This window comes from Passer domesticus, chromosome 23 (genome assembly GCF_036417665.1).
Source record: "Passer domesticus isolate bPasDom1 chromosome 23, bPasDom1.hap1, whole genome shotgun sequence".
NCBI lineage: Eukaryota > Metazoa > Chordata > Aves > Passeriformes > Passeridae > Passer > Passer domesticus.
This window is the reverse complement of record NC_087496.1, coordinates 7,516,111-7,529,158: the sequence shown is the minus strand read 5'-3', so window position 1 is coordinate 7,529,158 and position 13,048 is coordinate 7,516,111. Positions and strand designations below refer to the sequence as shown.

At 50.5% G+C, this 13,048-nt stretch overlaps 1 protein-coding gene across 11 annotated transcripts in view; it reads right to left on the bottom strand.

The window, feature by feature from the left end:
- CADM1 (cell adhesion molecule 1) overlaps positions 1 to 13,048 on the bottom strand; it is a 132,256-nt gene that overhangs the window by 24,263 nt on the left and 94,945 nt on the right. For all 11 annotated transcript variants that reach the window (XM_064397847.1, XM_064397850.1, XM_064397848.1 and 8 more), the window contains exons 6-7: positions 6,468 to 6,567; positions 3,526 to 3,698 (exon numbers count right to left, since the gene is read on the bottom strand). In XM_064397847.1, the coding sequence (XP_064253917.1) occupies positions 3,526 to 3,698; positions 6,468 to 6,567 (273 nt within the window). The remainder of the gene's footprint in view (positions 1 to 3,525; positions 3,699 to 6,467; positions 6,568 to 13,048) is intronic.

Below are 13,048 nucleotides of genomic sequence, written 5' to 3'. Positions count from 1 at the left end.
AAGCAGCGTGGGGTTGGGGACCCTTGCTTGGCTAAATCCCAGGGGGGAGCCCAGCAGGGACAGCGGGGCCAGATCCTCCACCCATGCTTACCCAGGCTGGAGAACCTGGCTCCAACCTCTCCCCACTTTCTGCCTTAAACAATGCTAAAAAAAAAAATAAATAAAACCCAGCATAAATTAGTCAATGAGCGAGAGAAATGGAATGGGAGAGGCATAAGGAAAATAAACTGCACGCTTTCCACAACAAAAAGACCAGTTTGCACATACAAGGAGAGACACGGTGGTGCTTTGGTGGTTGTCTACGGATACATTTGCAAACCCAGGTGGGAGGGTTGTGTGAGAGGCCCTGCTGTGCTTCACAGCCTGAACATTAACAGCACATGAACAGATCTCACTGTCTTCCCAGGGCCGTGAACCTCACTGCTCTTCCTCTATAAACACACGGCAGCAGGATGTTAAAAACTACTTCAAAGATGGTAAGGGATACAGAGAAATGAACAACACCGTTGCTGAATATCAATTTCCAGGTATGAGGAATTCCACCAAGATCTTTCCATTAAAAAAAAGTCAATATTTTTCTGACAATTTCAGTTGCACACGCTTGTTTTTGCTACTAGGGCATCGTTAATGAGATGTTTCTCTCTGTGACCATTTCTCAGATGGACTGGACCTGTTGAGATTCAAACCCTGCTGCTCGTCACGGGATTGATGTTACACACAGGGACACATCCTTATCAAAACTATCGGGCAGGAGAAGGTAGATATGAGAAGATGTAAAAGAAAAAATATGTATCAATGCCCAGATGATCAAACTGAATGCACTAAGTAGTCAGAAAGACTTTGAACTACGGATTCATTCGGCAATAATAGAGCATGAAACCTTTCATGGGCTTTTGATTTTAGGTTTCCTCCGTAGCACGTCAGCTGTTCCTCACTAACACATCTGCTACTCTTTTATCTCTGAGCAAGCTCCCTTGGATCCCCTAATTAAGATATCTGAACTTTAATTATATACTGCACCATTATTATATCCCATCCAACTTCCCAAGAGTTAAGGAACATCACCTCATAGTTGGCTGTGCTATGAGCAGTCACTGCCTCTCCTCTGCATCCCCAGGATCCCAGCCCCTGTGCTTCTCTCTCACTCCTGACCCACACATCTGCTGGGAGCAGGGGGACCCTCCCAGCTGAGGCACAGCAGCACTGGGGGAAGAGCCCCCAGACTCACACTGGCCAGCCTGGACTGGCTGTGCCGTGGGCTCTTCCTCCATAACAGCAAAACAAAAGAAAAAAAGAAAGAAAAAAAGAAAGCTGGAGTGCTAATGGAGCTGGAAGCTTCTAGCAATGTATCTGCCCACGCCCACAGGGACAAAAAGCATAAAATGAATTTTAGAAAGGAGCGTGTGCTCAGTGTGTGTCAATGGGATTATGCATCCCCATCCCACGTGGGCAGCTGGGGAGGTGCTGGGCACAGCTCAGCTGCTGAAGCCACATCAAACCTGGACCTGCAGAGATGTCCTTTGCAACGGGACTGCCTGAATGCTGCCTCTCCTGGGGCTGTGCCAGACCCTGCTCCGTGTCTGCAGCCCCCAGCTCCCACCCTAGCGTGGCCTGGGGGTTCTGCATGAGCCTGGCCTGGTGGGGCCAGCGAGGCACAGCCTGCCCCAAGGCTCCCTCCGTGCCCACAGAGACGTGGCTGCACGGACACAGAGCCCGCTGCTGCTGGGGAACTGGCTGGTTTGGTGGGGAAAAGCCATGGACCAGAGGTCTAAGTGCTCCACCACCGAGCAGGGTGAGACCCCCATGCTGATCTTCCCCTCAGCAGCAGCTCCAGCTGGGCTCTGGACCAGGTCTCAGCTGATGGCCACAGCCCAACCACTCCCTCCCCTCTCTGGACCTCTCCTTTTAAAATCAAGAGTTAAAAGGATTCCTTGTGCTGTCCAGAGTGGCACAGGATGGTCCCAAACATGCAGGAACTGGAGGTGACGGGGTGTGTAAAACCCTTCTCTGCCCACGAGCAGCCCTCCTCTGCATGGGCAGCACATCTGCCAGATGCCTAAGCTGGAACCCACAGTCTCCATCCCCTGGGAACCTGCATCTCCTTCCAAGCAATGCTATCCTGGGTCTTCTCCTGGGGATTTAATCCCAAGAGGAAGCAACCCCAAGGAAGTCCTGCGCTGTCTATTCTCGCTCACATCCAAAATGCAGAGCAGTTATGTGAGAGCTCCCACGAGCTCTAAACCTCAGGTCAGTAATGCTGAGGAGGTCCTCCCAGCCCTGCCATGGCCCAGATGGGTACACAGCACTACACCTGCCCCACAGCTGCTTTGTGGCAGCAGCTTTCACAGTCTCCATCTCGTGGGGAACTGCCTGTGTCCTCTTCCAACTGCTTTGCTCTCCGCAACATTGGATGTTTCTTTCAACACTGATGTAAACAAGTGGGTTTTTCGTATTGTGAGCATGCAAATTACCAATCATAAATGACTATCTGACTTCATTTTGTAAATTACAGTCTTGTGGAGTGAGAGACACTAGAAAAACTACCTATATGATGGGGTGCATGAGTTTTGTATAAGCTCAGAGCTGCCACTACCTTGAGTCTTTAGGCGAGTTTCTAAGACTGGGCTTAAAATCACTCCTTGGAGAGGTAAGGGAGGTTCTCCACTCTTTGACTGTATCAGAGCAACTGCCAGAGAGCTCAGACTGCAGAGCTTCAGGCGGCTGTTGCATGGAACAGACTTCAAAGCGAGTTTCTGTCCCATCTGAGTGGAACCACAGCATTGCTCAGGTCAGAAAAGACCAAGACCCACCAGGAACTCAGCCCAGCCACACACAACCGCCCTTGACAGAGAAAGTTGAAATATGCAGCCCAAGGAACAGCTCATCATTAAACTGGGGGATGGCTCTGCAAGTGCCTCCTGAATCTCCATTCCATGCAACACCTCATGGCAGGAGCATGAGTTCACAGCAATGCCAAAGTAACGCAGAGGAAAGAAGAATTAAAGCAGGTACTTAACAGCGCTTCAAAAGATGCTGAGGCATGTTTTAGTGTCTGCCCAGCCACACAGACAGGCTGAAGGCACCTCATTCCTCCAGTTTATTTACTGGTTTGTAATTATCTGGGGATGCTGGCTGATTAACTCGCTAGTGAAAGGCTCAGAACCCCTCAGACCATTGTTCAGGCCACTGGAGGAGGCGTTACCAGAAGGACAAGAAATCATTGAGAAGTCCAAGGAGAACTGCACAGTTCTCCCCACGCCCCTGCTCTGGCTTCTCCTTAGGCTCCACCTGGCAGCACGGGGTGGGAGCTCCCCAGAGCTGGGACAGGCTCAGTGCCTGATGCACACACCGAGAGCGAGCCCCAGCACCCCCCGGTGCCTTCCCAGCCCCTACCCCAGCCCAGCACAGCGTCGGGAGCTGCCTGCAGACGTGGCATTGAGCAAACGTTAGGTTCTGTCCCAGCTTTCCGAGCAGGGCATGTTGCAATTAAACGAGTCTAGAAGAACGGTGGTTTTTCTCACGTACCGTATACAAACAGCATGTAATCCGCATGTGATTTCCCCACCGCGTTGGAAGCCTCACAGCGGTATGTACCATTATCTGTTTTGTTTAGGTTACTAATGAGAAGGTTTGAACCAGACACTACAACGTGTTGAGGCATCTCATCATCTACTCTTAACCACCTCATGTCCGTAGGCCTACAGAGGAGGGAGAAAAAGAAACAGTCACATTACTATTTTCCTATGGTCAAGATGGCATCTTCAAAAGTTCATCCACAGACAGAAAGCCCAAACCAAGAAAAACTGTAAAGAAACAACACATACTTTTTTGCACTACTCAAGCCCAGATGCTGTCGGGCTTCCTCAATTTAAATTTATTTAAACCCAACAGGAAACTGTATCCAGAGCTTAAATTTTCTGAAAACACTAATGCAAGCAGGAAGAAAGTTCATTAGTGGTTAATCATTCGCTTACTCAGCAAACCTGAAAGCTCTGAGGCTACAGACTCAGTGTTCATCCACGGGGTGCTCTGAGGGCAGAGCTGGACAGCAGAACAAGCACGGTTTTGTCAAGTTTGAACCCTTGCACAAGCTGCCAGGGACCTGGTGACCTCAGCGGGGGCTGTGCTGTGCACTGAGGGAGTTCCAGCCCTTCTCCTGTCCCCCAGCCCGTCTGGCAGCCCCTTCTGGCACCCCACACTTACAGAACCCACGTGGGCAGGGGGCCTGCATCGTTCAGGGAATGAAATGAGCCTGGGTTGTCAAGCTGGTAAAGACTGGAAGCACTGAAGGGCTTTGGGGGGAGGTCTTTTGACTCTGTGGGAGTTATTAGCATTTATTATTATTATGTCTTTAAGCAGTGGTGAGGGGACAGATCAGCTCTTTCTCAGCAAGGAAATTACAGCATTCTTCATGCCACTCAACTCCTCTTAAAGGGGAGTTTCCTGCAGCACAGCACTTCTCAGCCTGCCTGGCTCCAAGGCTGGCAAGGGGGACTTCACGTTGACGGAGATATCCCACGGCTCAGGCTCTTCCCTGGGTCCAAACAGGACATGACAGCCATGATGCAGAAGCTCCTGATGCTTCAACATCCCAGCCATGCTCCTGCATGGATCCAGCACTAAGCAAACTCAGCTGGGCACTGGCTGGCTGCTTTTGGACATAGGCTTGGTGTTCTGTCCCTCGCTGCCATGGAACCGGCACACGAAGCACAGAGTGGGCAGCAGAGCTCCTGAGTCAGCCCAAATGCAGTTTAACTGCATTAACAAATGCTCCTGGCTACAGTTTTTAAAGGGCTCTCTGTGCTGTGGAGTCCCAGGTGGTACACGACACAGTAGCTGCTGCTCAGAGAAGTGTGTCCTTGGATGCCTCACAAGTGACCACTTCAGCATCTTCCCACTTCTGTCATGCTTTTAGGAGGCTGTGTCTAATCTAACAAAATATCTGTATTAATATCAAACAGAAAATTCTCCTCCCTAGTCTCTTTTCCCTCTGAGCTTCCTTCCCCCAATATTTATGTTGCCAAATTTTGCAGAGAAATTACTTTGCTGAACTGGAGAAACGTCCCCCTTCATCTGAAACCTCTGTAAAAGATTTTGTGAAACCTCCTGGTCTTAAAAAGATGGAGCCGAACCCAGCTCATTATTTTACTGTGTATTTTCTTAGCTTTGGGAGACCCAGGTGAAGTGACCTAGAGAAGCCAATTCCCAGCACATCACCAGCACCACGAAACGTGCAGCGGCAAGCTGCCAGGGAGATGTGTCTGTCCTATTTAACATGGGGATGTCTTACTCATAGCCTGCAAGGAAAAAATGTAGAGAAGCCTGTTCATTAGATTCCCAGCTGATAGCAAATGGGAGGCACTGCAGGTACCCAGGGGAGCAGGAATGCAAAGGGGCTTGGCAGGCTCTGAGCAGGGAATAGCTACTAAACGGAATTCAGCAGGGACGTGCCAGCCTCTGATGCACAGGGAAGGGATTGGCCTCGTGCCACACAGAACAAACTGGCAAGTGGGAATCAAGCAAGTACTATGGGAATCAAGAAAATACTGTGGAAGGGGATGTAGGCTACCAGGGAGGATGAGGGCAGCCTGAGCCTCCTCAGCGCTGGGTGCCTGCCCTGCCCACAACGCCGAGCTGGACGGGGTCCAGCTCCCCACGCCCCTGCTCTGGGCACACTGCCAAGGAGGCACTGACAGATCTCAGGAATGTTTGCAGAAATCTTATGGACATGATGAAAATAAAGAAGGATCGTAAATACTTGACAGCCATAAATCCAAGTGGAAGAGAAAGTATTTTGAAAAAAAAATAAAGCTGACAAAACTTAAATTAGAACAGCAATGAAAGTGTGAGAAAATCTACCCTCCCTTGCCAGGATTTTCCTGATGCATAAATTTCTTCAGCTGCCTAAGAAAGCCTCAAGGGCTTGGCAAGAAGAGGAGAGAGAGTAAAAACTGGTATTCTGTAAAAACCACACGGGGCACCAAGGGGGAGGAAAACCATCACAGAGTCAGTATGAGCAGAAGGATGGACTGCCTTACCTGGGGATCCAACCCACTTCCCCCCGGGCTCAGTGCTGTGGTGCCAGGCTGGCATCCACGCACCAGCACTCCAGGGGCCACAACTGCAGCCCCCAGCCTTGCTTTTGCAGATTAACCAACCCATGATTAATTGCAGATTAATGCCACCCAAGCCATTCCCTGGGGGAAGAGATGTCCAGTTGGGAGCCTTGCCTTTCTGCACCCGAAGGCTGCTGCATGGTGGAGCTCTCCTAGGAGCTTTTCTAGTGGAAATTCCTTGGCTATTAGGTGCACAGTAAGTCCAGCAGATGTTTGGGTGCAGGAAGCATCTCTCTCCTTCACTCTGGGCCATCGTCTTCCCAGCAGAGAATGGCAACAGGAACAGTGGCCACACAAGGTCCCGTCACCACCGGCCAACCCCGGGCCATCCCTGGGAAGGGTCCAACTTACTGTGGCTTTCCAAAGGCTGTGCACGTCAGCTCCAGCGGCTCCCCTTCTCTCGTCAGGCCTTGCAAGGGGTAATTCTGAGAAACCCGCACTTGAGGCTTATCTGCAGGACACAAAACACGGCTGGTGAGCCCCGGCCCGCGCGCGCCGCGCCCGCTCGGTGCCGCGAGTCCCGCCGCGGCACCGCGCTGCCCAGGAAGGGCTCCTGCTGCTCGCCTCAGCCCCCAGCTGGCTCCAGCTAAAAGGAACTCCTTTGCCTTGGTGCTGAGGGGAAGCTGGAGAGGCGCGTGGTGCCCGGGATGGGAGGGTGCTGCGGGGTGCCGGCGATTCCTGCGCCACAGCCCCACGGAGTCGGCGGGTGCTGACATGCCGGGCTGGACAAGAGATGCTCGTTAGAGACACAAACAGAGCCACAGCCACTGCTGCCTCTGTGTAAACAACAGGAGGCTGCCTTTCGTCCAGATGAAGCTCCTCTAAATCCTACAATAAACAGAGAATTAAAGCATGGATAGTTAGGGAGCAAACTCAACAACACTTTAGTAGGACCCTGCAGGAAAAAAAGAGCCAAACCACAAACCTAGAGTCCACAATTAAAAAATTCATTACCTCCCATGACTGAAACAGAGATTAAAAACGCAATCTGAGCTGTAGCTAAAACATTATCAGTGCAGGAAATCAATTCAAGGCTACAAGTGCCATTAAGCCATAGATATTTTTCAGGAATTTACTCAACTGTAAGGAACAAAGGAAGGAAAAAAATCAGTATGCATAAAGGTTGAAACCATTTAAATGTTTCTATTTCCTTTGAGAGTAACTGCTACCCAAAATATTGGCTGGCTGCATTTTATTAACTGTGTTTAACTCATTAACATGCCTCCTATGGAATAATAGAGATTAGGAAAAAAAACCCGCGTGTCAGGATTTAACCAATTTAAACTCTCATAATTTTCAGTAATGGAATAAGCTACACAAGTAAATCCTCTCCCGAGATGACTCTAGCACAACATTTCATCAACTAATCCCTGTTACAGATGCTTTCTGCAGCTCTGGAACTGGGCTGTCCTTGTGGGCTGGGGGTGGTGGCAGCACTTCAGGGTGTCACCAGCTGAGGGGACAAGTCCCAGTCCCAGTCCCACAGGACATGGGGCAGCTTCGGTGTGCCTGGAAACACCCTCCAGTCCTGGAGTGGCAACAGCTCTGCACTAGGAGCACGGGAGGACAAGTTCACCTGGTGTTGTGCAGCAAATAAATCACACACCACATCCTCGGCACTGTGCTCACCACTCCCGTCCACAATTCCCACCCCACGGCCATCTGCTCCCCACTTCTGATGTGCTTTGCAGCAGCACCAGCAGCCCATGCCAGGAACGTGGATGGTCTTATATCCGTGCTGTGGAAGGAACAGGAAACCTCCCCAGCCCAGCTGATTCAGCACACGGGGACTGAAACACTTCCTTTTGCTGTTTGCATCTCCTGATGCACCTTTCCATTAGGTGAGTTTAGTATTTCTAATGAGCTGTTTACTAATGACAATTACTTATGGAAATCAGGAGGAATACACCCAGGCTCACTGTACTGAGCACAAACTGCCAGCTCCATGAGCTCCCACCCTTCCAGGGCCACTTCCCAGCCCCACGAGCTTCATCCAACCAACAGCGGCAGTGAAGTGGATCCAGGCACTGTCCAGGTGTCACCTGCAACAGGAATCTGGGTTTATCAGCACACGTGTCAACACTGCTGAAGTCAAGAACTTCCCAACGGTTACCACAGCAATCTTGTCAGCGTGCTGGGAGGGCACTTAGGAAAGTGTACCCAGCCTGAGGGATGCAGAGGGATGGCTGGACACTCCAGAGGACGGGCTGGCATTCGGTTCACAGCATGCAAAAATAACTCCACTCAAGAATCTGGAGGGGCAGTGGTGTCTTTTTCCCTTTGTTTAGGGACGTGCCTTTAGACAATGTTAAACCCTCCTTCCTGGGCCCACAGCCTGCCTCTCAGCGAGTCAGTGTATTTCCTGCAGATGATGGACTCCGAGCGCGGGTTTGTGAAATGCCGAGCGCTCTGGGACCCCGAGCCCGGCTCCTGTGACATTTAGCAGCACACGGACACAGCTCTGACGGCTCCAAGGCCTGCTCCAGCTGTCTGCCACCGCCCTGGTACACAGGACTGCTCCAGCAGTGATGCCTGCAGCTCTGTAAGGTGGGGTGGTGACCACCTCGGGTGGTAACACAGGACACCAGCAGGAAGTGGCAGGTTCCACCACCAAGCGCATTCCAGTGCCCGAAAATCCTCAACTTGGAGCTTCGTAACATCACACCACTGGATTGTTACACAAAAATAAACACTTGCATCTGTGCACCCGAGGCCCTGCATGCTCCATGGCAGCCAATTAGACCCAACAACCCACAGCTATTTCCTACTATGCCTCTTTCTAGCAGCTTAAAAAAAACAGCCTCGTAATTTAATAAGGCACCTTTATTAAGCTAAATTCATTCAAAAGCTCAGAGTGATATACAAGGTTAAATACCAGTCGTCTAAAGGTTACACTGTAGCAGCAGCCAATTTGAAAAACTTATTACAAAGCCATTCTGCATTTGATGAGATTTCTCTCACAACAGGCACGGCGCGTGCCCGTGCACCGGGGTCTGCTGGGGCCACCGTGCACCCCAAAACCCTCACCTCCCCTCAGGATGCCACAGACCACTGAAGCCTGCACCCATTGACTTTCACAGCTCTCAAGCTCCGCGCTTGGGAGCTTACCAAACCACTCCAGTTGTTCTGCATTTGTCCCAGTTCTTCCTTTTTTTAGCTGCTCGCCCCATTTTTGTGCCATCAGCAAAGATTATTAACAGTGACTTTTTAAGAACTTCAAATGCTTCAACTGAACAGCATCGGGCCAAGCACCCAGGCCCCTGCGTTCCCTCTAAAAATACCAGCACTGCTGATTACTCCCTAATGACTATCCTTTGAGATCTGCCAGTTAGTGATTTCTTAATCCATTTAAACATGCGCTTCATCGATAATGCTTAGATGTCATTAATCAGCCGAGATAAAACATTACACCGAGTTCGGGGCCTTACAAAAGCCTAAGCCTATTATTTCCACCCGTTTCCTTTCATCAGGCCAGCCCACGACCTCGAAGGCGGGCGAGCTCACTGCCCCACACCCGCACCAGGCAGATTTGGCAAGCGCGGCTCCCCGTGCACCCAGGGATGCTCCAGGGGCTGTGAGACCCTCGCTGACCACCCCCAGAGACAACCCAGCCCAGAGGGCACGCTCCCTGTGAGGCTGGAAACACCCAAAAGGCTTCTTCCCAAGGGTTGGGAAGGCAGCACGTGGTGCCATTGGCAGCGCCGGGCCCCAGCCGGCAGAGAAGCCGGCAGCCTGGACTCTGCCAGTGCTTCAGCCCAGCAGGCTCTGGCCTCTGCCAGGCAAGGAGGTGCCGGGTCCAAGTTTAAAATCCGTTTTCTGGTTCCCTGCATGGATTGCTGACGTACCTCTTGGCAAACCTGGCGGCAGATGGCTTCCCTTGGAGCAGGATCTGCAGGCCAAGCCTCCTTCCTGCCCACTGTAGGTAAATCCAGCCTCAGCATTTCCCAGATAATGCTCAACACATCTCCCTCCAGGTGGGCATTGCTTCATCCAGCTCCTCATCCCTGCTCTCTTCTGTGCCAAGAAGAGCTGCTCAAAAAACTGACTTGTGGCAGTCTCTGATCTCACTCGGGGAAGAGCAGGAAAAATGTGTTTTTCAATATTAAAAGGAGTCAGCAAAGTTAACACTGATCCTCAGGTGTAAACAACAGCTACCTTCATTCCAAAATCCAGCGGGGCTGCTCATCAGGAATGCACTCTGCGTCAAAGCCAGCCCAGCCTGGCAATCCCCTGCCTGCTCCTCACCTCTGACAAGGACGAGAGGCTGCACTGCTGATTTTCAGCCAAAATACAGAAATCTATCCAATAAATAGATCCCGTGTCTAAAATAAGGAATGAGCAGGACTGGCAGATCACAGCTTGTCTGGAAGAGCCTGTCAACCCCAAACACGACTCTGCAAAATTCACCCTTAACGAAAGCAATTTAATCATTTTGCTTGTTGCGGGGAAAGGAATGCCAGAACCCGACAGGCATTTTGGGGATAAACACTTCTCTTTTAATATTTAAGCACACTCTGCTGCTTAATGCCTGCAAATGGCAGAGCCCCGGTCGCCCCACACGCTCCGTGCTCCCAACAACATTCCTCCGAGAAAACCTTATTAATGAGCTCACAAACGAGCACCCAACTGGGAAATGTCACAAACAAGAGTGGCTAATGCCCCAGAAAATCAAATAACTGAACACTCGGCTGATTGTGGTGCTTTTCATATTCACTAAAAGAAAAAAAAAACAGCTTTAAATCAAAGTTTCTGAAGGGGTCAACACCTCACTGAACAAAACAACTCATTTATTCGCTTTTAGCGATCTCCAGATGATAAATTACATTGATGTTAATAACTTCACTGCAAACTATGCAATTAATATTTGTACTGGACGGAAATGTAAGGATTACTGGAGATGCGGCAGCAAACGTATGTGGCTGATTTTAAACATAATTGGGCACAAAAAGTTCTCCTATCGCAACAGCAGAGGCTGCAACAAGACTCCACTGGGGCAGGCTTTAAAGGTACACACGTAGGTATCACAAAAATGAATGCACAGGTAATTATAACTTCAGAAAAGGACAAAAAGCCAGCCCAGAGAAAAGGCCAAACTCCAGGTCCAATGCTCGTTCCCAGTGTCATGTAATGAGGGCAGCAAACGCACCACAAGGGCTCAACTCGCACGTCTCCCAGAATATCTGGTTCCACTCAGCTCCTTAACGACATTTTAATGCATTTTGTTGCTTCATTTCCTTTCTAAAATTACACCCAACACGCTGGTGTCCCATCGCTCACTGACGGATGCACAGAGAGTGGCTGCAGCAGACCTGGGGACATTTCCAATTTCCACTCCAGTGCCAGGGCTGAGGATGCTCCTCAGGCATGGCAGTGCTGTGGCCGCTGTGAGTGCCCCACGCTCTCAGTGCAGCCCTGCTTTGCTTTTGAGGAGTGTTAGGGGAGGGTTTCACACGTTACACTGTGTGTTCACAGAGATTTCTTTTCAGTAACACACCCTACAGCCACGTGAAGGCATTCACCTCAATCTTCACCACTGTGCCAGGGCAGATATGCAACAAATGGCTTACTCCATGAACAGGGCAAGTTAGCACCCAGCACTGCTCTTTTCTGCTTTTTTCTTGGAAAACAAACCCCACAACTTTTTAGCTGCATCTCAGAAGAAATATCTCCCTACTCTGAAATTTAGTCAGACAAAAAATACCTCATTATCTGAGCAGGCTCCATCCATCATCCTCCTGTCCTTCCCCAACACATTTCATGCTCCAGTTGGATACATTAAGTGCAGAGAAATATAACATCTGCTGAGAAAAACATTTTCTTGTGCCCTGCTGATGTTCTGAAGGGGCAGATCCGCTGTGCCCGTGAGGGGAGCGGGCAGGATTTGTGGGCAGAGGATGTCAGAGCAGAGAGTGGAACAGGCAGCCCAGGTAACTGACCTGCTGCAGGGAAAGCAGCTGCATCCACACAGGATGAGCAAGGAATTCTGAGTACCCCTGCAGCAGAGACCTGCTAGCTGGGTGCCTGCAAGGACATGCCATGGACAGTGGAGGCACGGGCAGCAGCTGGAGAAGCATCCTCTGCTGCACATTCCACATCCAAAATCAGCTGAGAAGGTGTCAGTGCAGGAGCCCCAGCCCCCCAGGGCAGAGCTCCATGGGAGCACTGACGGAGATGCCTGTGTGCAAGGACAAGAGGCTCTTCCTCCTGCCCACACTCTCCCACTGGCCAACAAATCATCATCGTCAGACAGCAGAAGCTCCAGGGAAAGAGTTTGCTCTGAAACTGCCTTTTCCTTAAGCTAAAGCCCTGCAGCAGGTATGAAATGCAGGTGTCTGGCCATGCTCCAGGCCATCGAGCCACAAGGTCACAATGCAGGACAAGTTCTTGGGCTGGGGCTCCTCTCTGGCCATCTGCTGGTGACCACGCAAGGAACAGACTGGGCTAATGGGGTCAAGTCCCCACACTGGAACACAATTACTTTTAACAAGCTCAGAGCTTAATTCAGAACATAAAACCAAATCAGTCTGAATCCCTTCTCCTGCTCATCCCTGTTCCCTCCCAAAGAGGCTCCGTCCCTCATTCCCACAAACAGCTCTGGAACAGCCCAAAAATCAGCACTAAAAGCAGAATTGAACAAAGAACTGTGCTTTAAGGGTGCTTTTCCCTCACTGCATGGGCAACCCCTAAGGCTGCAAACTGAAGTGGCTAAGGAGGGATTTATTTGAGGAAGAGGAGAAAAAAATTTTGCTTTATCCCCCCCAAAACAGTGGCACTCTCCTATTCCACCACACCACCAGGATTCCAGAGAGATTTCTGCAAGGAAGCCTCAAGGTTGTCCAACGCCCTTCCAGCCCAGCGAGTTCCAATCCCCTCACACAACAGGGTGGATGGCATTTTTTGCTCTTCCCCGTTAAGTATTTGATCACGCCTCA